Genomic DNA, 25,229 nt, shown 5'->3' with positions numbered 1-25,229 from the left:
TATAAAAGATAACCATAACTCACAATTTGATACCAAAAATGTGCCGAAATAAGGTAATACTGAAAGATGTAAAAGTAAATTCCGTGCCTGTTTTTAATACCTGTTTTTAATATAAATATGATTTAATTTTGCTAATCTAATGCTGATTTTTCTTTTTAAAAAAAGTCTCAAAAAAAATGAAAAATTCAACCAACAATACGCTGTTCTTAAAAAAGCGCCACAAATAATTATGAATAAACATTTTTGTTCCAACAAGATCCAAAAGTATGGCAGACTCTCATCATGACAGTTTAAGAAGGAATCTTTTTTTTTTATCTTTTGTGAGAATAATCATCACTTTTTGTACTTTTTGGTAAGAATTTAGAAAAAGGTCGCGAAAAAATGATGTATCGCTTTGGGTATCAGCACCGATTTTAAAGTATCGAACTGGTAACAAACCATATACAAAAGATAAAACAATAATTAACATTGCCCTAATAAACAATAAAATATTGCACGTATTAAAATATAAAAACAAATTGCACAGTCCCATGTTATATAGTGCATATTTTTTGCACTATAAGGAGCACTGGATTATGAGGCACTAGTAAGGAACAGTGGTTTAGCCATGTTTTTTTTCTTCTTCTAATTGGACATTAACAGAGCTGTAGTAATGCTGTATTACTCTTGTGCATCAACAGGAGTTGCTCTTCACATCGCAGATTGTGCTCATGTGATATAACCTGGCTGGATGTAGAGTGAGGCAGAGTGAGGCAGAGTGAGGCAGAGTGAGGCAGAGTGAGGTAGAGGTTCACAGTGAATGCTCACATCAAACTACTTCTTATTAGACTGGAAAAAAAAATTGTACAGCAAAGCCAAGTGCTAAAAAAAAAAACGTTTGGGAAGCTTAAAGTAATATATAATCTTAATTCTAATATTGGAATATTTAATGTTCAATATATTTTTCAGGCCTCATCACATTTATTTTTCCGTATTGCACACCCCTAGTTTTTTATATTGCATTGTATGTATACTGTAGAACTCAAGAACCTGAATTTGAGTGTTTAAAAGGTTTTTGCCTAGTTAAATGATAATATATTTGATACAATTATATAAAAAAAGCAGCACTGGTTTGACTGTTATGTAGTTATGTGTCGTTGAATCATTTTCCAGTACTTTATAAAACCCTTTCTGTTTAAAGGTTAAGCATGAAATTTGATCTCACTGATCTCCCATTTATAAAGGGCACAGTTTAGTGTTCTGGAAGAAGACGTGATAATGCCTTTTACAGGCGTTATTAAAAAGAAGGTGTTCTTTACTTTTTACTAGAAATATTTAGGGAGCTTTGATCATTGACGTTTTGTTGTCTGGACCTGAAGACCACCATTAAAAATGTCTCTTAATTTTTTATTTATATTTTTTTTGTCTCTTTCAATCTTTGCCTTGTTTTTCCATCTTTTCTCTCTCTTTCTCTCTCTCTCTCTTTCTTTTTCTGAGAAGGGCAGACATGTTCCAAGTGTTCCAAGTAGCCCTAATTAGATTAAGACAGGTGTATTTTTTATTTTTTATACCTTTTGAGAGCAGCTTGAGCATCTTTGGGCTGTAGCTGTGCTTTCTGTTGCTCTGTGTGCTGTGTGGGTTATTTTGAATGAGGGCTAATATGAATAGACTCGTTTACCCTGTGTGTGTGTGTGTGTGTGTGTGTGTGTGAGCATCTCTCCAGTGTGTTAGTGTGTTCTCTGCTTTGCTGAGTGTTGTTTTATTTTATTTTTTCTCATTACCTCTCACAGGTAGAGCTATTACCTGCCCAGCATTTGCCCAATCTGTTCATTTCTCCTGCTCTGAAACTGCTGCAATTAGTACACAGTGGATGCAGGCTGGCATGGGTGCGGTTAATGTGATGTTCCTCCAAAGACTGGAGGTGCAAGTCCTGGAATTATTTTTGTCTATTGATATATATATATATATATGTATGCAGAAGTGGAAAAAGTACTGTAAAATTTTAATGAATTAAAGGTACCTTTACTTTGCTAAAAATCTACTCGAGTAAAAGTAAAAAAGTACTCAATGTAAAATGTACTTTGAGCAAAAGTTACATAGTTACTTTTAATTATTTGATGTAAAAAAAGTACAACAAATTAACTATTATTCCATATAATAATTGGTATCTTTCAGGCAGTATTTGTTCAGACCACCCCATAAAACATTTTCAAGGACAAGTGGTATAGGTTTCTATGAGCCATTGTTTTTCTTTACTGTTAAATAGTAAAAATGATCATACATTTTACTATAAACTGCATTTTTATGATATTTATAGCCATTGCAAATAAATCAGACATTTTTTTCCCAGCATTCCCAGCATTCAGCATTTTTTTTACTTAGTAATTAAGAGTTTTCCAATGTAGCGAAGTAAATTACTTGTGTCAAAATGTAATGGAGTAAAAGTAAAATGACCCATTTTAAAAACTACTTTAAAAATTACAAATTACTCATAAAATCTACTCAATTACAGTAATGTAAGGAAATGTAATTCATTACTTTCCACCTCTGTTTATAAAGTCATAGGAAAAAGTTTTGGCACCCCTATTAATCTTAATCATTTTTAGTTCTAAATATATGTGTGTTTGGAACAGCCATTTCAGTTTGATATATCTAATAACTGATGGACACAGTAATATTGCAGGATTGAAATGAGGTTTATTGTACTAACAGAAAATGTGCAATATGCATTAAACCAAAATTTGACCAGTGCAAACGTATTGGCACACTTATCATTTTATTGATTTGAATACTCCTAACTACATTTTAGTTGGTAGTTTGGTTTGGTAACCTCATTGAGCTTTGAACTTCATAGCCAGGTGTATCCAATCATGAGAAAAGGTATTTAAGGTGGCCAATTGCAAGTTGTTCTCCTATTTGAATCTCCTCTGAAGAGTGGCATCATGGGCTCATCAAAACAACTCTCAAATGATCTAAAAACAAAAATTGTTCAACATAGTTGTTCAGGGGAAGATACAAAAAGTTGTCTCAGAGATTTAACCTGTCAGTTTCCACTGTGAGGAACATAGTAAGGAAATGGAAGACCACAGGGACAGTTCTTGTTAAGCCCAGAAGTGGCAGGCCAAGAAAAATATCAGAAAGGCAGAGAAGAAGAATGGTGAGAACAGTCAAGGACAATCCACAGACCACCTCCAAAGAGCTGCAGCATCATCTTGCTGCAGATGGTGTCACTGTGCATCGGTCAACAACACAGCACACTTTACACAAGGAGAAGCTGTATGGGAGAGTGATGCGAAAAAAGCCATTTCTGCGAGCAAAAGCATACCTCAGGTGACTCTGTTTGTGGCGTGCTTGCAGAAATGGCTTCTTTCGCATCACTTTCTTTTGCAAACACCCAAATATTTAGAATTAAAAATTATTAAGATTAATAGGGGTGCCCAAACTTTTTCATATGACTGTATGGATGGTGCCAAACTGATGGCGGATTTGGCTTCTTTTAGGACTTCTTTTAACGTCTGTTGATGAATGTGTTTATTTAGATGGTGGTAAACTGATGGTAGATTTGTATTGAAAAGACTTGAAAAGTACAAATGAGCTGAAGAGCACAGCTGTGTGTCTGTGTGTGTAATCAATGCTCCAAATGCTAATGCCCTTCTGAAGTTGCTTGAAGTGGCGTTTGGGCGCGAGAGGTAGATCGTTTGGAAAGTGTCAGAGGAAGGAGAAGGAGAAGGAGGGATAATGAGCAGGGAGGAGTGGCACTTCTGTCTCTCATCGTTTGTCCCAGAGTGGCATTTTAAGATGGGGAGATTTCTGTAGGGGCAGGACGAATGGACCTGCACTTGTTCAGTCACTCGTTTGCTCGCTTTCCTTCCTTCCTTCCTCCACCTTTCTATAACGTAGCTCTATCGCTACGTTCACTACTTTCTCTCAAACTGTCTTCCTCTCCTCCACTTCTTCTCTCTCTCTTTCTATCTCTCTATCGCTCTCTCTTTCTCTCTGGCCTTCCACCCTCTCTTTGCGGCTTGATTACTTTTTAATGATTTCCCGAGCTAAGACGAATGGCTGTGTTAAATGAGCAGAATTAGACAAGTGCCGCAGAGTGCTGAAGCATTTGTTACTGGAATAATTGGGTGTAAGGGTTTTGTTTACTCAGAAAGAGAGAGAGAGAGAGAGAGAGAGAGAGAGAGAGAGAGAGAGAGAAAGAGAGAGAGTTGTGAGAGTTTGGAGAGTTCCATCAAACTGACCAAGCAGTATCAGTGATCTGTTTTTGTTTGTGTTGCTTTTCTTTAGTGTTTTTAAGCTCTAAAATCTTTTATTTGGATCCCAGTCTTTTGATACTCTGCTTTATCAAAGTCCGTATCAAAATGGAAAGTCATGTTTCATTACGTCTCATAGTTTCAAAATGTCAAATTCAAATCGTTTTGTTTGTTTTGGTCTATGCCTAAGAAAGTGCAAGTGCAAAATGATTCGTCTCCCAAATGTTTCTAAATGAGATTTGAAAAATCAGATTTTTGATCTTAAAACTGTGTTTGTTTGTTTGTTTGTTTGTTTGCCACATCGACACACTGTAGTAGATGATTCTAATGTCTTATAAGATCAACTCTTTTTCCGAATCAGTTGGTTCATTTGATTCAATCCCCCAAAAGCTCACACACCTGCACACACACATTGACACACTCTGGCAGATAATCATTTGAACATCTCACAAGATTGAATCTTTTTCCCGAATCAATTGGTTCATTTGATTCAACCTATCAAATACCCCAAACACACCTGCAAACACACTTTGACACACTGTGGTAGATGATGATTCAAACATCTCACAAGATCAAATCTTCTTCCGAATCAGTTGGTTCATTTGATTCAATCCCCCAAAAGCTCACACACCTGCACACACACATAGACACACTGTGGTGAAGGATGATTTGAAAGTCTTATAGGATCGAATCTTTTTCTGAATCAATTGGTTCATTTGATTCAAACTCCCAAAAGACCAACATGCACATTGACACATTGTGGTGGATGATTCGAACATCTTACGAGATCAAATCTTTTTCTGAATCAATTGATTTATCTGATTCAGTCTCCCAAACCTCCCCACACACACATCGACACATTGTGGTGGATGATTCGAACATCTCACAAGGTTGAATCTTTTTTCCGAATCAATTGGTTCATTTGATTCAATCTCCCAAAAGCCCCACCACACATTAACACAGTGGTGGATGATGGTTCGAACATCACAAAAGATCAAATCTTTTTTTTTTTTTTCCCAAATCATTTGGTTCATTTGATTCAGTCTACCAAAAGCCCCCACCCCAAAACACAAACACACACACACTGACACACTGTAATAGGTAATGATTTGAACGTCTCGTACACACTTTGACACACAGTGGTGGATGATGATTCGAACATCTCACATGATCGGATCTTTTTTTCCGAATCAATTGGTTCATTTGATTCCATCTATCAAAAGCCCCACACACACCTGCACACACACACACTCCGACACATTGTGGTGGATGACGATTCAAACATTCAAACATAGATTGAGTCTTTTTTTTTTTCTTTTCAAATCAATTGGTTCATTTGATTCAATCTCCTAAAAGCCCAACACAACATCTTACAAGAGTGAATCTTTTTTTCCGAATCAATTGGTTCATTTGATTCAACCTACCAAAAGTCCCCTACACACTCAAAGTGTACACAGTGGTGGATGATTCGAACATCTCACAAGATCGAATCTTATTTTTTTCCGAATCAGTTGATTCATTTGATTCAATCTCCCAAAAGCCTCACTTTTGGCATCACTACTTTTCTGGCCAACTTTTGTTTTAAACAATAGTCTAGATGTCAAGTTGTGTCATCAGCCAAACTTGGCTGTTAACTTGGCTCTTGGTACCTACACACACACACACACACATGCACACACACATGCCACACACACACACACGCGCACACACACAGTGACACGTCGTGGCGGAGATGATGGAGCTGTTCCAGCAAGGCCACAGCGTAGTCTCTGCGGGTCCCCTGCTGTAACAGGCTGGCACAGAACCCGGCATATCCACCCCCCCCCCTGCCACCCGCGCCCCCCGCCATCCTCCCCTCAGCTGCAGTCACAGCTCCAGCCTCGCTACGGATCATTACCCACCCCTCCTCCCCCCTCCTCCCCTCATCCTCTTCCTCCTCGCAGCCGCCGCCGGCAGTGAGCATTGATATGTAGAACAGATTGCAGATCAACCGTTCGGCAGCTTAAGGCCATTGCTTCCCCCTACTGGGTGGTGTGTGTCATAGCAGCAGCCCAGCTTAGCATGTGGGGCTTCCCAACACTGTAGGCCCAATTAAACAGATCTACGCCAATGAGTGCCAGGACTGTGGGGAGGGGGGCTACGCTTCTGGCTTCTGTATGCCGGCCAATGCCATCCAATGCCACCGTCACCGTGAGTCGTCGAAGCTTGGACCTGGGTCTGTGCGTCTACTGCTGCCAATGCTTCTCAGTTCCTTCAGTTCCGCACTCGGAGCCCGTCGGCCGCTGGCGGGCGGCGAAACCCAAGCCAAAGGCTACAGGCAGCGCTAACGACACCACACGACTGCTGTCTCTCCACGTGTGGTGCTTCTGTTTTGGCCACGCTCTGTTAAACTGTGTCGAATGCCACTCTTTCTGGCAGCGTGGGTATGAAGTAGATCAGTGTCACAGGAAAAGAGATGGACTGCGTCTCTTTAGTAGTAGTGGAGTGTACCTGACAGCTCAGTGTAATGACTCGGGTTCCTTAAATACTGTCCACCATGCTGTTTTTTGCTGTTTTTTGCTGCTGTTTTCGCTGTTTTCACTCGTTTCCCTGTTAGTTCCAGCTCTGTGGCTAATCTGTAATAGCTTCTGTCCTCGGACCTGCTCTCACACACAGCCGTTTTTCCTCCTTTTCTCATCCACTGTCGCTCACAGTATCCACGCAGTATCACTGACAGCAGCTCCAGCAGCACCATCAGCCTCTGACAGGTGAATATGAGGGCTGATTGTGTTTCGTTTATGGAGTGCTTGACGTGTTTGCACATGGAGTGTGTTGAGGCGGCTGACAGGCAGCGCCGTGTATGGAAAATGACTGCGCTGTCATTTGCAGAGCTTCGTTTGAGCAGCCGGAAACAATACAGCCGCAGATCAGCTTAGCTTATACAAAAAAATTATAAAAAAGAGCTTTAGGAGTTAAATCAAAAAGCGGTGCAGTAGTGATCGATACTTTAGCAGTTGAGGGGAAAAAAAGGTAGCTTTAAAATGGACTTTTGTTGTATTAAAACATAATAAAAAGTTCTTATCTTTGATAAATAGCACACCTCCGTTCTCCCACAGCGTTCTGAGATACATAAATGTTTAAAGTTTGTCCAAAACACCCTTCAGACTGGGTGACAAATCGCTTTTTTTCCACCGTTATCCAGCTCAAAGTAGCTCCACACCTCCTTGCTAGAATCCTGAATGAGAGCCCTGACATTTAAAACGAGGCATTAATAACTTAAAAAAGTGCACAATAAGCTTATTAAAAAACTCTGTTTACAGCCCATAATGCTACTTTACAGAAAAGCAACTTCACAGAACAAGATCGAATTCTGGCTCTGTGCACCACCATCATTGTACTGATAATAACATTGACATAGACATATATATATAGACTCCACACAGCCTGCCTCCTGGTGTAGCAGCTACATAAAACTAAATAAAACAGTTAATGCATCATCAGAAATAAAAAAGAAAAAAAGCATTAGGAAGGAACAATCAGAAATAAATGCGAGCAAGTGTGAAATGGTTAGCAAACCTTACTGAAGCTCATTGATTACCTGTTCCCTTGGATGTAGCACACTGTTTGCGTGCTGTTGTGTTCTGTACCCGGCAACCTGGGGTGTGGAATCATATATGTCATTGTGTTAACTTTGACAGCACTAATGTATTTATTTTAATTTATTTTATGTGCTTCATGAGATTCAGTCATCTTATCTCCAGAGATCATAGCTTATGGCTTGTGTTTTGTGTGTTTTGTGTCTCTCTGTTTCCAGAGCACTGTGATCGTGGAGAAATCTATCCAGGATCTGATGAGTTTGATGCAGGATCTCAGTGCTTACTCCAACCAGTTCCTCGAGATGGTCTGTGATAAACTCAAAGAGTACAAGGAGATCTGCAACACTGCCTACAGGTAACATGTTCCATCAGTAAACCGTATCTTTACACTATAATTCACACTTAATATCCTTTAATTTTCCCAAAAATCGACAGTGTGCCTAATAATCCGGTGCTTCTTATGTATGAATTTTATCAGTCAGGTATTAAGAAGCAGTAAAGCCACTCCACTGAAGTACAGAGTTATACAGAAGTTTCAGTTTAGTTCTCCAGCGCAGAGACTGGAGCAGTTTTAGCATTAGCCGCTAGCTGCGCTAAGCTCTAGCTCTTTTGCCATTCAGAGGCGAGTATATCAGACTGTAGTCTGCGTGTTCACTGTAGCGAAACTAACTACATGGGAAAAACCACTGGCTAATATCGCCCTGGCTTACCAAAACACTCAGAGTTCCTCAATGTAGCACTGTCCCTACTAATTTACCCGCTAATGCTAATGCTGCTGCACCTAGCCTTAGCGGAAATCTGGAAATCTAAGCTTACTGAAGCGCTTATCTTACTTATCTTAGCTTTTAGTTACGCCCCACACAACCACCACCCAGTAGTGAGACCTGCTAAATTAGAAGGAAAACATGGGCACACCCCTGTTCCTTACTAGTGTTGCGTAATGCGCCTTATAATCTGGTGCGCTTTTTAATCTGATATTATGCTACATTGTGGTAGGGGCAAAAGCACTGATTCTGATGTGCAGAAACTAAAATTATTTCCCCTTTTTAATTTGTATAAACTAGAAACCATGCATGGATCACCAAATAGAACGATATGAGCACTCAAATCAGAGCAAATAAAGCAGAAAATGTGTTGTTTTGTTATATCATCCTGTATTCATGTTCTCACAGTGGGTTAAAACTTTGTGCTGAGCTGATATGAAGCAGAAATATTTGTTTTAAAAAGATTTACAGATTACAGCTAAGATAAGGCTGAAATCAGTTGTATCATATTTTCCGCACCATGAGGGCACCATATTATAAGGCGCGCTATCAATGAATGTCTATTTTCTGGTCTATTTTCGGCTTAGTAAACAAAACTGTAATAAAAACATGAGCACTGAATGTTAATCTACTCAGATTTCACTCCTGAAAAATATTTATTAAGGTGAGTAAAGTGCTTTGGTTTATTGAAAGTAAGCTTAGATTCAAAAATTTCTCCAGCACTAAGGCTGGAGCATTAGCATTAGGGGCTAACTGGTGCAGGAGAACTAAAATGAATCTCCTGTATAATGTTGCTATGTTTCAGTGGAGTGGCTTTACTGATCCTTAATACCTGACTGGTAAAAGTCATACATAAGGAGCACCTGATTATAAGAAGCTCTGACAATATTTAGAAAAATTAAAGTATTTTACGTGCACCTTATAGTGCGAAAAATACGGTAATCGGAATCTTTTTTGTACATTTTTAACTGTTTTACCAGATCCCTTAAACCAAGCCTCAGCCTGGTTCAAGTTTATGCATGGAAGAATATGAGTCTAATAAGCTAAATTCCCTATACTGTACCTCTCAGTCTTTAACACAGTGTTCTCTGCATTATAACACAGCAGTCGTCACACTGCTGCAGACCTGAGCACCGACAGCAGGAACTCCAGCTGACAAACAGAGCAACAAACATGTGCTAGTGTGTGTAAGCATGTGTATCAGTCAGGAGGGGGTGCAAATTGTGCTCAGTCATGGAGAGAAAGTGCAGAGACAGCGATTTCCTCTCACAATACCCATGTGACAATCTGTGTTACATGAGCACACACACACACACACACAAACTTACACACATACCACTGAGACAGTCACAACAAGATATTCTGTGCACAGTTACAGTACATTATAGTACATTGCCCTGTAGGTAGAAGTATAGATAGTAGGGTTTAATAAAATAGTTCTCTAGAAGTTGAAGTATCAACTCAAGCTTTTTACTCTTTAAGTAAAAGCGTTTTAAAAAGTACTGATTTCAAAACTACTTAAAGTATAAAAGTAAAAGTAGTGTAAGGGGAAAAAATATAAAGCCATTAAGAACAAAAGCTTAGGCCACGCCCACAGAGTCCTATTAAAAAAAAAAAACAAAAAAAAACATCATACTAAAAGCCATAATGACTGTAATATTAAAATATTTGGTGTGATGGATCACAGTATAAACCAATAGGGAGTCGGACTGCTATATGTTTATACTTCTCTACATCCAATCACAATCAGATTCACTCTATCTGGATGGAGAGATTTATCTGGATAGGGTTTTTTTTATTGAACGATGAGAAGCTGAATTAAAAACGAGCTGAAATTAAATAGGAGTAATGAGGCTAATTTAAATGTAAGAAGTAGTAGAGTAATAATTACTTTAGTAAAGTATAACGTTAAGGAGCCATAAAGCCACTCTGCTGAAGTACAGAGTTATACAGGAGTTTCACTTTAGTAGTATTAGCATTAGCTCCTAAAAACACTAAGCGCTAGCTCTTTCCCTGTTCAGAGGCGGGTATATCGTCCTGTAGCCCGCTACTAACCCCGTCTAGCACTGCTGGAGCAGCATTAGCATTACCCACTAACTATGCTAAGCACTAGCTCTTTTACCGTTCAGTGGTAAGTATTTTCAAACTGTATTCTGCATGTTCATCATGTTAAAATAAGCTACATGGGAGGAATCACTAGCTAATATCACCCTGGCTTACTAAAACACTTAGGGTTTCTCAGTGTAGCACTGTCGTACGGCACTAGCCGCTAACTGCTAGCACTAGCGATTAGCGGCTAATGCTGATGCTCTAGCCTTATTGCTGGAGAAAGTTAGGAATCTTAGCTTACTGTAAATAAATACAAGTTCTTTACTCACCCAAATAAATAGTTTTCATGAGAGAAATCTGTGTAGATTAACATCCAGTGCTCGTTTGACTTTAAAAGAAAGTGTTTTTTCATGAATTACAGTTTTGTTTACTTAGCTTAGCTTTAAGTAGCTTTAGCTTACTTAATCCAGCAGCGAGATCTGCTGAATTGGAAGGAAAATATGGCGACACCCCTGTTCCTTACTAGTGTCTCATATAGTGCCTTATAATGCAGTGCATCTTATAGTCAGAAAAATACAGTAGTTGGCACATTTTCCCCATTGAGTTGAATATTCTACTTTGAACTGACAGAATAATGTGTGGAGGTGCGATGGATCGGACCTGATTTCTGTGTCTAGCTTGCGGCGTTGCTTCTGGTAATTTGACAAGTGAGCGTAGAGTCATCGCTGAAGTGTGTGTAAGCCCATTCACTCCATAAAGCTCTATCAGTATTATTTCCCATTCTTTATTATGTTACATTCTGTAGTTTAAATAATTAAATCACCCTAATTTACCTTTGAAAGTTGATCACAGCGCTTGTTTTGAATAAAACTGTGATGCTTTGAAGGGAGGTACGATTTTTTTTTACCTTATATCAACCTTTCAGTGAGAGATTGCGTGGTGGTTTTTACTCATTTTTATTCAGTGGTTTTCTCCTGTTGGTTGAGATCATAAAGTCAGTGTCTGGCTCTGTAACTATCTCGCTGATCGACCTCTGTGTGCAGATGGTGATGGAACGCAGTCTCATTTCCTAGGAGTGCCGCAGGGCTCTGTTTTAGGGCCGCTGTTATTTGTGTTGTGCTGCATATGAATGATGTTGAGAGACTGCTAGCTTTACGATGCTGATAGGATATTTAATTGCCTGTGTTCTGTGTAAAGTAAGTCAAAAGATGAAAAGTACTGTATTTTATATCTACAGTGCAGACCAAAAGTTTGGACACACCTTCTCTTTTTTAAAGCGTTTTCTTAATTTTTTAATGACTATTTACATTGTAGATTCTCACTGAAGCATCAAAACTATGAATGAACACATGTGGAGTTTTATGTACTTAATAAAAAATGAGCTGAACCTCCACAGTCACCGGACCTGAACCCAATCCAGATTTGAGGTTTGAGGTGAGCTGGAGCACAGAGTGAAGAAGACAAAGGAGCAACAAGTGCTAATAAACACCTCTGGGAACTCCTTCCTTCAAGACTGTTGAAAAACTTTTCATTTCAGGTGGCCACCTCTTGAAGCTCATTGAGAGAATGATGCCAAGAGTGTGCAATCAAAGCAGTAATCAGAGCAAAGGGCGGCTATTTTGAAGAAACTAGAATATAAAACATGTTTTTAGTTATTTCACCTTTTTTTGTTAAGTAGATAAAACTCCACATGTGTTCATTCATAGTTTTGATGCTTCATTGAGAATCTACAATGTAAATTGTCGTGAAAATAAAGAAAGCGTATTGAAAAAGAGAAGGTGTTTCTAGGTGTTTATAGTCTTATTTTTTGTGAATTTACCCAATTACCCAACTTAGTGACCTAGGCTTACACAAACACTTTAGCACTAAATCATTGTTTTATTAAAGCTGATGTCCATAAGTTTTGGGATTTGTGGGATTTAGTGCCTCTCTGGTGAGCAAGGGTAATTGCACCGAGCATGCAGAAGAATCATTTTAAACTGGGCGGGTGTGATGCAGTCTCCTTTCAGAGCGGATGAATCCGATTCCAGGTTATGTTCCGTCATAAAGAGAGAGAGAGAGAGTGAGAGAAAGAGAGAGAGAGAGCGCTTAGTCAGAAACTTCACTCCTTCGTTTCTTTGGTTTTACTGTGAGTGAATGAGCTACTGAGCTCTGAGTTTCCTCTTCTGAAGTCTCCATTGCTCCACCAGCCGCTCGTGTTCAGTAAAACTGAGCCGGATCCTCTTTTTTAGAGGCTGTACGTGTGACGTAAGTACGTAAAGACAGATTCGTGACGTGAGCAGAAGAAGAACTCACGTAAAAAGTGACCCGAGACTTCAGTTTTTAGAATTAATATATTATTAAGCTTAGCAGGGATGGTGGTTCAGCACACTGGTACCATTAAACACAATATTTTATTCTTATTCTTCTCCACTCAGAAATGCTTCTGCTTTCAGTTTAGAAATAAAATAATATAAACTACCATATTATATAGTATATAATGTGGTTTCTTTGGCATTTTTTTTAAATCAAGCTGCCTCTATTGATAATCTATGTATCTCCTTTTGAAGATCTCTTCTTCACTTGTTGTAGAAACCCTTGCTTGGATTGTATATCTTGTCTTTATAAGCTTTATAGGTTTTGAACGGGGGAAGGCAGAGCAGTCTTTAGAGTTAAGGTGGAACAGAGGAGGCTGATTTGATGTGGAGTCGGGGGAAGACGCTCAGATGCAGCTTCACTCAGCCGTGTAGCTTTGAGAATCGTAGCTTAAGGATCAAGCCAGGAGCAAACCATTCATGATCTTGGTTCACCAGGGAAATATGGCTGCTCTGAAAGTCTTTGTGTGTGAGAGAGAGAGAGAGAGAGAGAGAGAGAGAGAGAGAGAGAGGAAGACGGAGAGAGAAAGCAGTTGGATGCAACAAATCAAAAACAGGATCAGTGTGACGTGAGCATGGTTTAAAAGCTTGAAAAATATTGGTTCTGATAAGCCCAATTCGTTTGAGTCTACACTTTTTAGTCTATCCTGTGTTTACACCAATGTAGAAGAGCTATAAATTGGCATTATTCACAACTTTTGGCAGATTTTTTTTATGTTGTTATGTATAGTATGTATATCTGTCTTTTGTAAATAAATTTAAAAATGTAATGCATTTAAATCCCAATTTTCATTAAATCTGTGTTTTCAGTCTAATTTAATAAGGCTTTATCTTGTAGGTACAGAATGTACAGGCATTGGTCATTTAAAACTGAAACACCTGGTTTTTGAGCACAATAATTGATTGTGGTGACGGACGGTTGAGGTGCACATTGAATTCTGCTGTGATTTGATCAGCCGTGGTTTTATGTTTTTGGGATACAATCCGGGTTAGCACCCGAACATCCCTTTCAGACAGCTTCCTCTTACAGCGTCCACAGTTAATCCTGTTGGATGTGGTTGGTCCTTCTTGGTGGTATGCTGACATTACCCTGGATACCGTGGCTCTTGATGCATCACAAAGACTTGCTGTCTTGGTCACAGATGCTCCAGCAAGACGTGCACCAACAATTTGTCCTCTTTTGAACTCTGGTATGTCTCCCATAATGTTGTGAGCATTGCAATATTTAGAGCAGAACTGTGCTCTTACCCTGCTATTGAACCTTCACACTCTGCTCTTACTGGTGCAATGTGCAATTAATGAACTTATGATCACTAATATGTGTTTATATATATATATATATATATATATATATTGTGTGTTGCAGGGGTATAGTGCAGTGTGAGGAGAAACTCACCATTAGTGCTTCCTGGGCCAAAGATGAGGATATCAGCCGTCTGCTGCAGTCTCTGCCCAACTGGGCCAACATGGCTCAACCCAGACAACTGAGACAGAAGAGAGAGGATGAGGAGGACTTTACTCGGTGAGAGAATACACACACACACACACACACACACACACAAGTGTTAAAGGACTTTTGATGTAGTAAAACATGATAAAAAGTTCTTATCTTTGATGAATAGCACACCTCCGTTCTCCCACAGCGTTCAGAAATCCAGAAATTTTAACAGTTTCTCCAACAAACACCCTTCAGACTGAATGAAACGGGGCATAATTTACCCTGATAAATCACTTTTTACACCGTTATCCAGCTCAAAGTAGCTCCACACCTCATTGCTAGATTCCGGAGAGCCCTGAGATTTAAAACCAGGCATTAATAACTTAAAAAGTGCAGAAAAGGCTTATTAAAAAACACTGTTTACATCCCATAACCCTAGTTTCAGCTCCGAGCGCCGCCATTACTTCTGGCGCCGGATGCTACGCTATGCAGAGTCTATGTACTCGCATTAGGGGATGTAAACAGTGTTTTTAATAAGCTTCTTCTGCACTTTTTAAGTTATTAATGCCTGGTTTTAAATCTCAGGGCTCTCCAGATTCTAGCAAGGATATGTGGAGCTTCTTTGAGCTGGATAACGGTGTAAAAAGTGATTTATCAGGGTAAATTATGCCCCGTATCACGCAGTCTGAAGGGTGTTTTGGATAAACTGTTAAAATTTCTGGATCTCTGAACGCTGTGGGAGAACGGGGGTGTGCTATTCATCAAACATAAGAACTTTTTATCATGTTTTACTACAACAAAAGTCACTTTTACACCAGAGTTTATGATTTTTGTCATAGTTTTCATCAACAAACCTTTTTTTTTTCAATACGAAAACAAGACAATAACTAAATAAAATCAGCGTAAAATCGGTTAAAGAATTAACTGACATGCTTATGATAATTAGTCGACTAAAACTAAAAGCATTTCAGATTACTAAATTATGACTAAAACTAAACCAAAAATTTCAAACACATACACTAACAAATAAACACACACACACACACACACCAACCAACACAAACAAGTCACACAAACACACACACAAACACTCATACACACACATTATACATACACACGTTCACATACTCATACACACACAATCATACTCACACTCTCACACACACGCACACACACACACACACACACACACACACACATCAACCAACAAACACAAACAAGTCAATCATTTTACACACACACACTATAAATACACACGTACACATACTCATACACACACACAAACACTCATACACACACATTATACACACACACATCAACCAAAAAACACAAACAAGTTAGTCAGTTATTCCATACACACTCTCACACACACACACACACACACACTCACACTCTCACACACACACACTCGCACACACACTCATACACACACACTCGCAGATGCACACTTTAAATTCATTTATTACTTATTTATGTATGAAAGTTCACTAAGGCTGTGCCTATGAACCAATTGTGCCGTCCATAAAGACCCAGCAGTAAACAGAGAGCCAGAACAGCATATGGCAGATTAGAAAATAAGATGCCAAGATGTAAAAGCATTCAGAAAAACTCGTCAGCCAGTTATTTGCTTATATTTGCATAAATGTTCAGCCTACACAAGTGACATAGATAGCCTCGCCGGGCTGAGAGACAGGCTGCAGTTTTCTAACGGGAACAAAATGGAAAAACACAAATTTATATAATAAACTTATATAATGAACGACTCCGTATCTACAACAGAAGTCTTTGTTTAGCGGAGCTGAAAAGGTTTGCTTTCTCCAGTTTAAACTCCATCAGGAGACGAGGAAGATCTCAAACACGTTTCACACTCAGCTCTCTGTTAGTCTGAAATAATTGCAGCGGATGGGTTTTATTGGAAGGTGAATATTTGAGTTAGAGAAATGGCTTCTCTGAGTATATACACTCTTCATATAGCAGATACATTATCAGAATTCCTCCACTGACTCCGCCGCTGTGGTTTGGGCCGTGTAGACCCTCTGTTACATATTAAACAGTTTGATATAGATCTTTATTTCTATTCTTTGCTTTGTGGCCTTTTATTCTAAGAGTTTCTCTAATGTTTCAGATAGATTTAATGTACTGTGGTGCTGTGCACTGATTTGCATGTTTTTAAAACCTTAAATCTGTATATTTAGAAAAAATAATTACCAGTTAATTGTTTGACTTGGATAATAATCTACAGGGGTTGGACAGTAAAACTGAAACACCTGGTTTTAGAGCACAATAATTGATTGTGGTGACGGACGGCTTCCTCTTACAGCGTCCACAGTTAATCCTGTTGGATGTGGTTGGTCCTTCTGAGTGGTATGCTGACATTACCCTGGATACCGTGGCTCTTGATGCATCACAAAGACTTGCTGTCTTGGTCACAGATGCTCCAGCAAGACATGCACCAACAATTTGTCCTCTTTTGAACTCTGGTATGTCGCCCATAATGTTGTGTGCATTGCACATGGTTCATGGATACAATATTAATAATGACCAGCGATCTGGTGTCTCCCCATCTTCTGCACTGCTGATTCCAGCATCTCGACAGCACAGCGTGATTTTGATTTTATTTTATATCCTCCAAAAGGAAAGTGACAGGCATGGTGCTTCTCAACAGACTGAATTCTGAGTAGGAACAAACTTGACTGCTGGTAATTGGAGGTGTTTTTTCTGTTTTTTCTCTTTTCTGTTCTTTCTCTTTCTTTTTCTCTCTTTCTCTCTCTCTCTTTCTCGTTCTCTCTCGGCGTGTGGCATTCACTCGAAAATCCTGTGTGAAAAAAAAGAAACACAGGCATGACCATTTCTTTTATTTCTTTAGAAGAAAGTCATTGTAAGAAAGGCGAGCGGATGAGAGGAAACGCTTTGGAAGTGGCGTCTCGTGCAGGAGGCCTCGGCGTGGCCCGGCACTGTAAAATAAATAAATTAACTGGCTAGGTGGACAAAAAATAGGCTAATCTCTCTCTCGCTCATTGATGCCAAACACAAGTGAGCCAGCGAAAAAGAGCTTTATTATATAAACGCTCATAACGGTTTCATCAGAAAACGGGGCGGCGTACGTCTGGCCGCGTCTACGCCGAGTGATAAGAACCCCATTAATGCGCTCTTCGTCACATTTGTTGTTGTTTGTTTCCTTTTTACTTTTAAAAGGTAGAAATGAAGGGCATTGTTCATATTTATCACAGACCAAAATGGGATTTTTCACAGAGAAAAAACTGTTTCTTTGAAAAACAACATTTCCTGGCAGGTGTTCATCTCCCATTTACTCAAAGCTGCTTCTAACATCCGTGCATTTTCTCCCCATTTCCCACACAATCCTCCCCGACATACCTGCTGCTTTGACTACCTGAAATACTTCCGTTCAGCCAGGAGAGAGAAAGAAAGAGAGAGAAAGAGAGGCAGAAGAAGAGGGCAGGCCTTATTGAAATGCATGTTGGTATTGATGTGGACTTCTGGCAGGGCTCCAGTACTGAAGCAAAGCCAGCCATCTTGTGTTCAAAGGAGCGTGAGATTGTTATCATAGTCCCTCCTCAGCAACTTCCTCCCCTCCTCTCCTCTATTCTCCTCTCTTCTCTTCTCTTTACTCACCTAAACTTTCCTCTCTTCAACTCAACTGGACTAATCTGGCCTCCCTTCTCCTCCTCAGCTCCATCTCTCATCTCTTTCCACCTAACTGTGTTTTTCTTCTTCAGTATTTAATTTAAAGCTTGTTGTTCTTCAGTAAGTACTAAAGAATTAAAGACAGTGCCCTGAAGAGAAATATACCTTATTCAAGTGTCCTAAATATTAATAAAATACAGAACAAACAAACAAACAAACAAAAACAAACCTGCCTAAATACAAATCAATAAATACAAATATGTAATTTCATGTATTAATGAAGAAACCAGGTGCCCAGAAATAACTGGGTCTGTTTGGGCCAGTTAGACCTCCTTTAAATTTTCTTTTCAAAGCTAAAACTGAAGAGACTCAGTCCTTGATCATGTTAATCTAAAGAGCTAAAGGCTAAAGCTGCTGTTTCCATGTGGGTCAGCCAGACGTCTTCGTCAGCAGTTTTCTCCTGTTTCTCCAGTTTTTCTCCAGCTTGGATGGATGGATGGATGGATGGATGGATATTAAATTGAACCATAAACTATATCACCTCAACTAATTTTATAAAGTTTCTCTGACTAAATAATCTGTGTTGGCAAAATTGAAAATTTTATTTTTTTTGCATATTGGGGCGTGTTTTGCATATCTGTCGCTCACCTTCAGTGTGTAGTCATTCCCCACAGGCTGCTGCTGCTTCTCTTGTGGTTTATATACTTGTACTATATGTGTGTTATATAGCAGTGAACTGTCTAGCCTCAGTTTTGTAAGTTATAAGAGCAAGTTAATATGTTTTGTATGTATGTTTCTGAAAATATATAGTATATGCTGGCTGGGTCCAGCTGTTCATATTTGCATTACTGCAAGTTTATATGACTGACAATAAGACAGATACTTAATCTTAATAAATCATAAATTCCCAATTGTTTCAAATATTTACAGTATATTGTGAAATATTACGTTTAGCATGGCACTTTTTTCTGGCATTTAAATGTTTCTTTAAGTCACAGACGAATAAAACACCCACAAGACGAAAGAAGAAGACAAAAAAAAAAAAATTGTATGTCTCATGTCTGTAAATTCCCAACTTATTTGGTCTAAAAATAGTGTTCTGCCCACTACATGAATTTGATTACTTTCATTGACACAATTTAGTTGTTTTTTAGTCGATTCTAAAGCTAAATTAGGGGAACTTACAATACAAATTTCATAGAACTTAAATTAGGCCAACTTAAAACATAAAACATTTAATAAAATTAATGTTTAAGTTAAGGAGACCTAAAATTTTAAGTTTTTATACAAATTAACTGAAAAATTCTAGTGGGCACAGCTGATGGTGGATTTCTTCAAGACCTAAAAGTTTGAGTTGCCGCAAAACTAAAAAATCATTAATAATAATGTTCTGTGGTCTCATGTGTCTCATCAGGTACATAGAAATATTTGCACTAGTTTTTCGTTCAAAGTCTCCCTCGTTTCTCTCTTTCAGAGCGGCCTTTGCTAAGGAGTCAGAGGTGTTGACTGGCAACCTGGGAGACAAGCTGATCCCTCAGAATGAAATCCTCCGTGATGTGAGTGACCTGAAGGCTCTGGCGAACCTGCAGGAGAGCATGGAGTGGCTGGCAGCTCGTCTCAAAGGCTTCTTCTCCACCCTGCCTCAGAGCTCCAGTAAGTGTAAGTGATGACCACAAGAAAAGCTTATTTACAATATCAAAATGTTGTTCTTATCACAAAAAAAGCTTAATTTAATATTTTCAACAATGATTAAGTTTTGGTCTTAATTATGGTATAAATGTAATTCTTCTAAACTATTTATCCAACATAGTGGAATTGTGGATATTGATTTATGAAAATCTGCTATTTAATTATCACAGTAAGAAAGTAATCCTTATGAAAATAAACATGTTTGGAGAGGCTGCTAGCTGCATCAGGGAACTACTGGGACTTTCGTTGAGTTTTTTAGTTTAATGTTTTGTATTAAACTTTGTGAAGCTGACAGAAGCCCTATCCAGATGAGAATAGTTTCTCAGGGGGACGTCTGTAAAAAATATATTTCACACTTCTACTGTTCTTCTGATAAAACTCCTGCATCCAGACTGCAGTTGAAAACAACAGGAGGACCAGTGAGGACCATCGCTGCGTTCAGTAGCTCTTCTATTTCCACTCGCTGTTGTGTTTTTTTACTCGGATCTCAAAATGTAATTACGATGCGCAGCAGTGGACAAATAGCTATTTTATTAAATGCGAGGAGACAAAACTCAGAGATGTGGATCCAGACGGGACTAAAATTACTGGAGGACCACGGAAATTGAAAACCTCTGGAATATAATCAAGAGGAAGATGGATGATCAAAAACCATCAAACCACCAAACTGAACTGCTTGAATTTTTGCACCAGGAGTAAAGCAGCATAAAGTTATCCAAAAGCAGTGTGTAAGACTGGTGGAGGAGAACATGATGCCAAAATGCATGCATTATTTGAGGTCTGAAAGCAAAGCACGTTTTTCATCACTTTCTGTAAATAAATGCTCTAAATGACAATATTTTTATTTGGAATTTGGGAGAAATGTTGTCTGTAGTTTATAGAATAAAACAACAATGTTCATTTTACTCAAACATAAACCTATAAATAGCAAAATCAGAGAAACTGATTCAGTCTCTTAAGTCTCTTAATTTTTGTCAGAGCTGTATCTCCATTTTTCTTGATTTATTTTTTTTTTTTTCGTTTTTTATGAATGGACCAATAGAAATGATTCAAAATTGCCTGAAACAAACTTTTCTTACATTGACTTCCATTGAAAGTAAAGAAGCTTTTGTCATTCTCCTGTAAAGTTGCTGTTTTAAGGATGCTTATTTTTCATTGGTTTTCATTGGACAGCAGTGATATATACAGTACGTACATTACATAAAAGTAGATATAGGAGTTTATGGTCAGCTTCAGACGTTCTGCTGTGCAGTTAATCACAGCTTCTCTGCTAGTTTTGAGTCTTTCAGGCATTATTCAGGCTGCTAAATGCTTCAGTGGCTCAGAGTGTTTTTACACATTCTCTCTGAGAGATCACTGGAGCAGTCTCACGGTGGATTTCTGAGCTTCAGCCCACATCACTGCAGCTTCCTGCTGCCCCTCTGAACAGCCTCCCCACCTCCATCATCACCAGCCTTTTTTTTAAAACTGAAAACGGGAAATTAGCTTTTTAAAAACTATTGTTATTTCTCTCTCTCCTTTTTGCTGGAGCAGAGACGGCTTCAGAGAGACTTGCTCCAGGAGCAGATAAAAATTCAATAAGAGCGCCGTGGAGGACGTGGCATAATTATCATTAATTCTGCACAGTGGCAGTAATGGAGTGTTTTATCATGGCGGGACAGCCTCAGTATTGTTCATTATTTAGTGTTTGCCGAGCTGATGGGACCGTCACCGACGGAGACCCTTATCTTTCCCTCCTAAAGCCCCCCCCACCTCCACACACACTCTCACACACACACACACACACACACTCTACCCAAATTGGATTTTATATTACAGAGCCAGTCAGGTATGAACAAGTCATTTTCTCCCCGCCTTGTCTTGCAGACTCATACACGTTTGCCAGTGTAATGTGGGCGAGATTAAGGAGCTTCTCTGTGCTGGAGAGTGAGCTTTGGAGTGCGGCGGACAAGAGAGAGTTCTCTTCTCCTCTCACAGAGATGACCTTGAGCCGAGGATAGAGGACAAGAAGAAATGCAGGGAGAGCGAGAACAGGCAGGCCGAGAGATGCTTTAGTCTCTGGGAAAAGTCCCACAGTTAGGGCCTCGGCATACTTCCAGAGAAACGAATTTCGTGAGCATCGAATTTGCACGAAGTCAAGCGCGCTTTCGCGAGCTTTAGAGCAGGCATTCTTTATGCGACTTCGCTTTACCTGTCTCGTGTACTCCACAACCGCAGGTGGTGCTGTGACATTAGTAAAGTTACGTTTCCCGACTACCGGAAAACTATCACTAGGGGTGTGACGAGATTTCGTGGCACGAGATCTCGCGAGATTACGAGACAATATTTCTCGTCAAGCTTAAACCTGTCTCGCGCGACAGTAGGTAAGCTCCGCGGTACAGTTAAAAAGCTCCGCGCGACAGTAGGTGAGCTCCGCGGTACAGTTAAAAAGCTCAGCGTGACACTAGGTTCACAGATTCACAGGTTCCTATTAAATCACCATTGGTAGGTCGAGGGGACGAGGGTTCAGGGTTCCCGTCGGTCCAAAATCAGGGGACCAATGGAGATTCAAGTGGAAGGAATGCCTTCTTTTAAGCCCCGCCCACCTGTGAAAACTGTGCCAAAACTCAGAAGCGAAAAATTAAGGAGAAGCAAACAAGAAATTCCAGAAGCCAAAAAATCGACAGAAAATCCACAAAAAAAACAATAAACATAAAAGCAAAGACTGATAAAATACAAGCTGAAATATTTTTGCTGCAATATATATATATATATATATATAAATGCTATATTTTTTCTCTTTTGAATTTGCAACATACACTTTTTCCTTTTGATTTGTACAGCTTTTGGCACAAAATTTATTCCATGCATAAACCATTTTACACACGTGCAGAAGAAGAAACTAACTTTTGTGGGTGTGGTGAAACAAGCTGAACATTTAAAGCAAAAAGCAGAAAAAAATGTCATAGAAGCTTTTTGTGTGAAAGTGAATTAATGTTTTAATGCACGACATGAAAATACCTTTTTAATCAGTAGATAACAGAACTCATTTTCCGCCAGTAGATTGTTTGCAGTGGCGTTCATCAGACACTGTCCATCATTTTGGACTAAAGCAAACATTCCTGGAGGTTGGTGGCCATTCTCTTAATTTAGACCACTTGTGATAAGCCTGAGCATAATGTCAGTTTGATCCAGGCTGTAAAACACATAATAAGAACAGACTGTTTGTTTCTCTGATGTCTGGTGCAGGATTGTGATTGATTGGATATGGGCATTATCACATCTGAAGGTCCTGTGCTGGACACATAATCCCTTAGGACAACGTTTACTTTTCTCACAACAGCTTTATATCTGTTTGAGACTCAAAAATATATAAATGTAACAATCCTATAGCAATATACAGCATTAATACTGTTACATACAGTTCTCCATTTACGTTTGATCAGTTTGTTTCCTTATCAAGCGTTATAAACTTCTAGGAATAAAAAAATCTGGAAAAATGTTCTTTTATTATATATTCAAAGTAAATATATATATTTATAACATTATCCCATTTACTTCTCAATTTACACGACCAATTACCCAATCCACTCCATAGAACTCCCCCTATCACTAGTAGTGATACCCCAACACCAGGAGGGTGAAGACTAGCACATGCCTCCTCCAACACATGTGAAGTCAGACTCCGCCTCTTTTTGAGCTGCTGCTGATGCTGTAGCATTGCCGAGTAGCATCACAGCACTAACGCTCGGAGGAAAGCGCAGAGACTCTGATATGGTTCTGATACATCAGCTCACAGATGCAGCCTTGTACTAATCGACATCACCCTAGGAGAGATGAGGGGAAAGAAAGAGCGCCATCTACTGTACCCACCCAGAGAGAGAGAGCAAGGCCAACTGTGCTCTCTCAGGGCTCCGGCAGCTGATGGCAAGCTGCATAACTGGGAGTGGAACCAGCAATCTCACCACAACCAATATGAGGAGTTCCACTTCCTCACATACAGTACAGGCACACACATACAGACGTTTCACAGTGTTTTTAGCGTTTTGTTCATCTTTTTTATTTTAACCTTAAACCACCTCCTCGTTCAGTTTTATTGTTTTCACTTCTTTCTCCTTCCTTCTCGGCTGTCCTGGGGGCTGAGATGCGGTGAGGTCAGAGGTCACGAGCCGACAGAGCTCAGCTCTCCCTATGCAGATGTCACTGCTGTTACTGCAGATGAATAATCAACGCTCGCAGCCAATCTCATGCATCATTCATGAGCCTAGCTCTCTCTCTCTCTGTCTCTCTCTCTCCATCTCTCTGTTTTTATTCTCTCTCCCTCACTCCCTCTCTCCATCGCCTTCAGGGACGCAGCGGTGGTTTTCGCTGCAGAGGTCAGAATTCTTTTGTGTTAGAGGCGGGTTTCCCGGTACCTGCAGGAGATGGCCGAGGCTGATGAAGTGTTATGTTCTAAGTCTTAAGAAGGAATGTGCTTTAACCCCTGGACCGGTGGGACGAGACTGTATATCACGCTGTCTCTCCTTTCTTTTTGAGACGGAATGCGTTATCACTGCTTGAAAAGTGTGATTCCCATCCGTATCCGGCACAGTTTCGTATTTTTCGTACTTTGAGGCGCACCTGATTATAAGGCGCATTTTTAGAAATGCCATAAGGAACTTCTAATTCAGCATGTCTTACTGCTGGGTGATGTTGGTTGGGGGTGGTAGCTAACTAAGTTAAGTAAAGCTAAGCTAAGTACAAAAACAAAACTGTAATAAAAAAAAAAACCTTTCTTTTAAAGTCAAATGAACGCTACATGTTAATCTACACAGATTTCTCTGCTAAAATTGTGTTAATATATTAACACACAATATTTGGGTGATTAAAGCACTTCCATTTTGTTTGTAATTCCCAAATTTCTCCAGCACTAAGGCATTAGCATTAGCATTAGCGGCAGACAGTGCTACACTGAGTAACCTTGAGTGTTCCTATAAGCCAGGGTGATTTTAGCTAGCGGTCCATCCCACGTAGCTTGTTTTAACACTGTAAATGGGCAGACTACAGTGCAATTTTCATTCATTTTAAAATGTCCAGTTGTAGTCTCTAGTATGAATAAATAAATGCCATGTGAGCTTTAGTGGTTTTTGTAAAAAAAAAAGAAAAAAAAAAGTGCTTCGGTGATCTGGTATAACCCTGCTTTAGTCCGGTGGAGGAGTGGACAGTGAAGAATGATGGGATTTCTGCTCTTGTTCATGAATATTCATGCATGCAAACATATCGCCAGTGATTGGCTAAGAGCACTGCAACACCAGGAGGCAGCGAGACGAACAACAGTTAGAAAGGTTTTAAAATAAAGACATTTTTACACTAATAACAGTCTTTACAATGTCATACGTTACTTTTCTATATGTGTAATGCCCTACTGACTGCAGTTCATCCACTGACCTAGTCTTAGAGTCTCTGTAAAACAGAGCCAAATCCACCGGAGATCCTATTTAAACCTATAGTTACTTACACTC

At 39.3% G+C, this 25,229-nt stretch overlaps 1 protein-coding gene across 2 annotated transcripts in view; it reads left to right on the top strand.

Annotated features, from left to right (window-relative positions):
* The window catches only part of exoc4 (exocyst complex component 4), a 236,622-nt gene that overhangs the window by 179,594 nt on the left and 31,799 nt on the right, over positions 1–25,229 (top strand). The window contains exons 12-14 of one of the 2 annotated variants that reach the window (XM_049474996.1): positions 8,029–8,165; positions 14,344–14,499; positions 19,535–19,713. In XM_049474996.1, coding sequence (XP_049330953.1) covers positions 8,029–8,165; positions 14,344–14,499; positions 19,535–19,713 — 472 coding nt within the window. Of the gene's footprint in view, positions 1–8,028; positions 8,166–14,343; positions 14,500–19,534; positions 19,720–25,229 lie in introns of both variants that reach the window. The other variant, XM_049474995.1, reaches the window with a different exon arrangement.

The sequence above is a fragment of the Astyanax mexicanus genome, chromosome 2 (assembly GCF_023375975.1).
Source record: "Astyanax mexicanus isolate ESR-SI-001 chromosome 2, AstMex3_surface, whole genome shotgun sequence".
Classification (NCBI taxonomy): domain Eukaryota; kingdom Metazoa; phylum Chordata; class Actinopteri; order Characiformes; family Acestrorhamphidae; genus Astyanax; species Astyanax mexicanus.
Note: the sequence above shows the minus strand (reverse complement) of the source record. Positions and strands in the feature narration are given on the sequence as shown.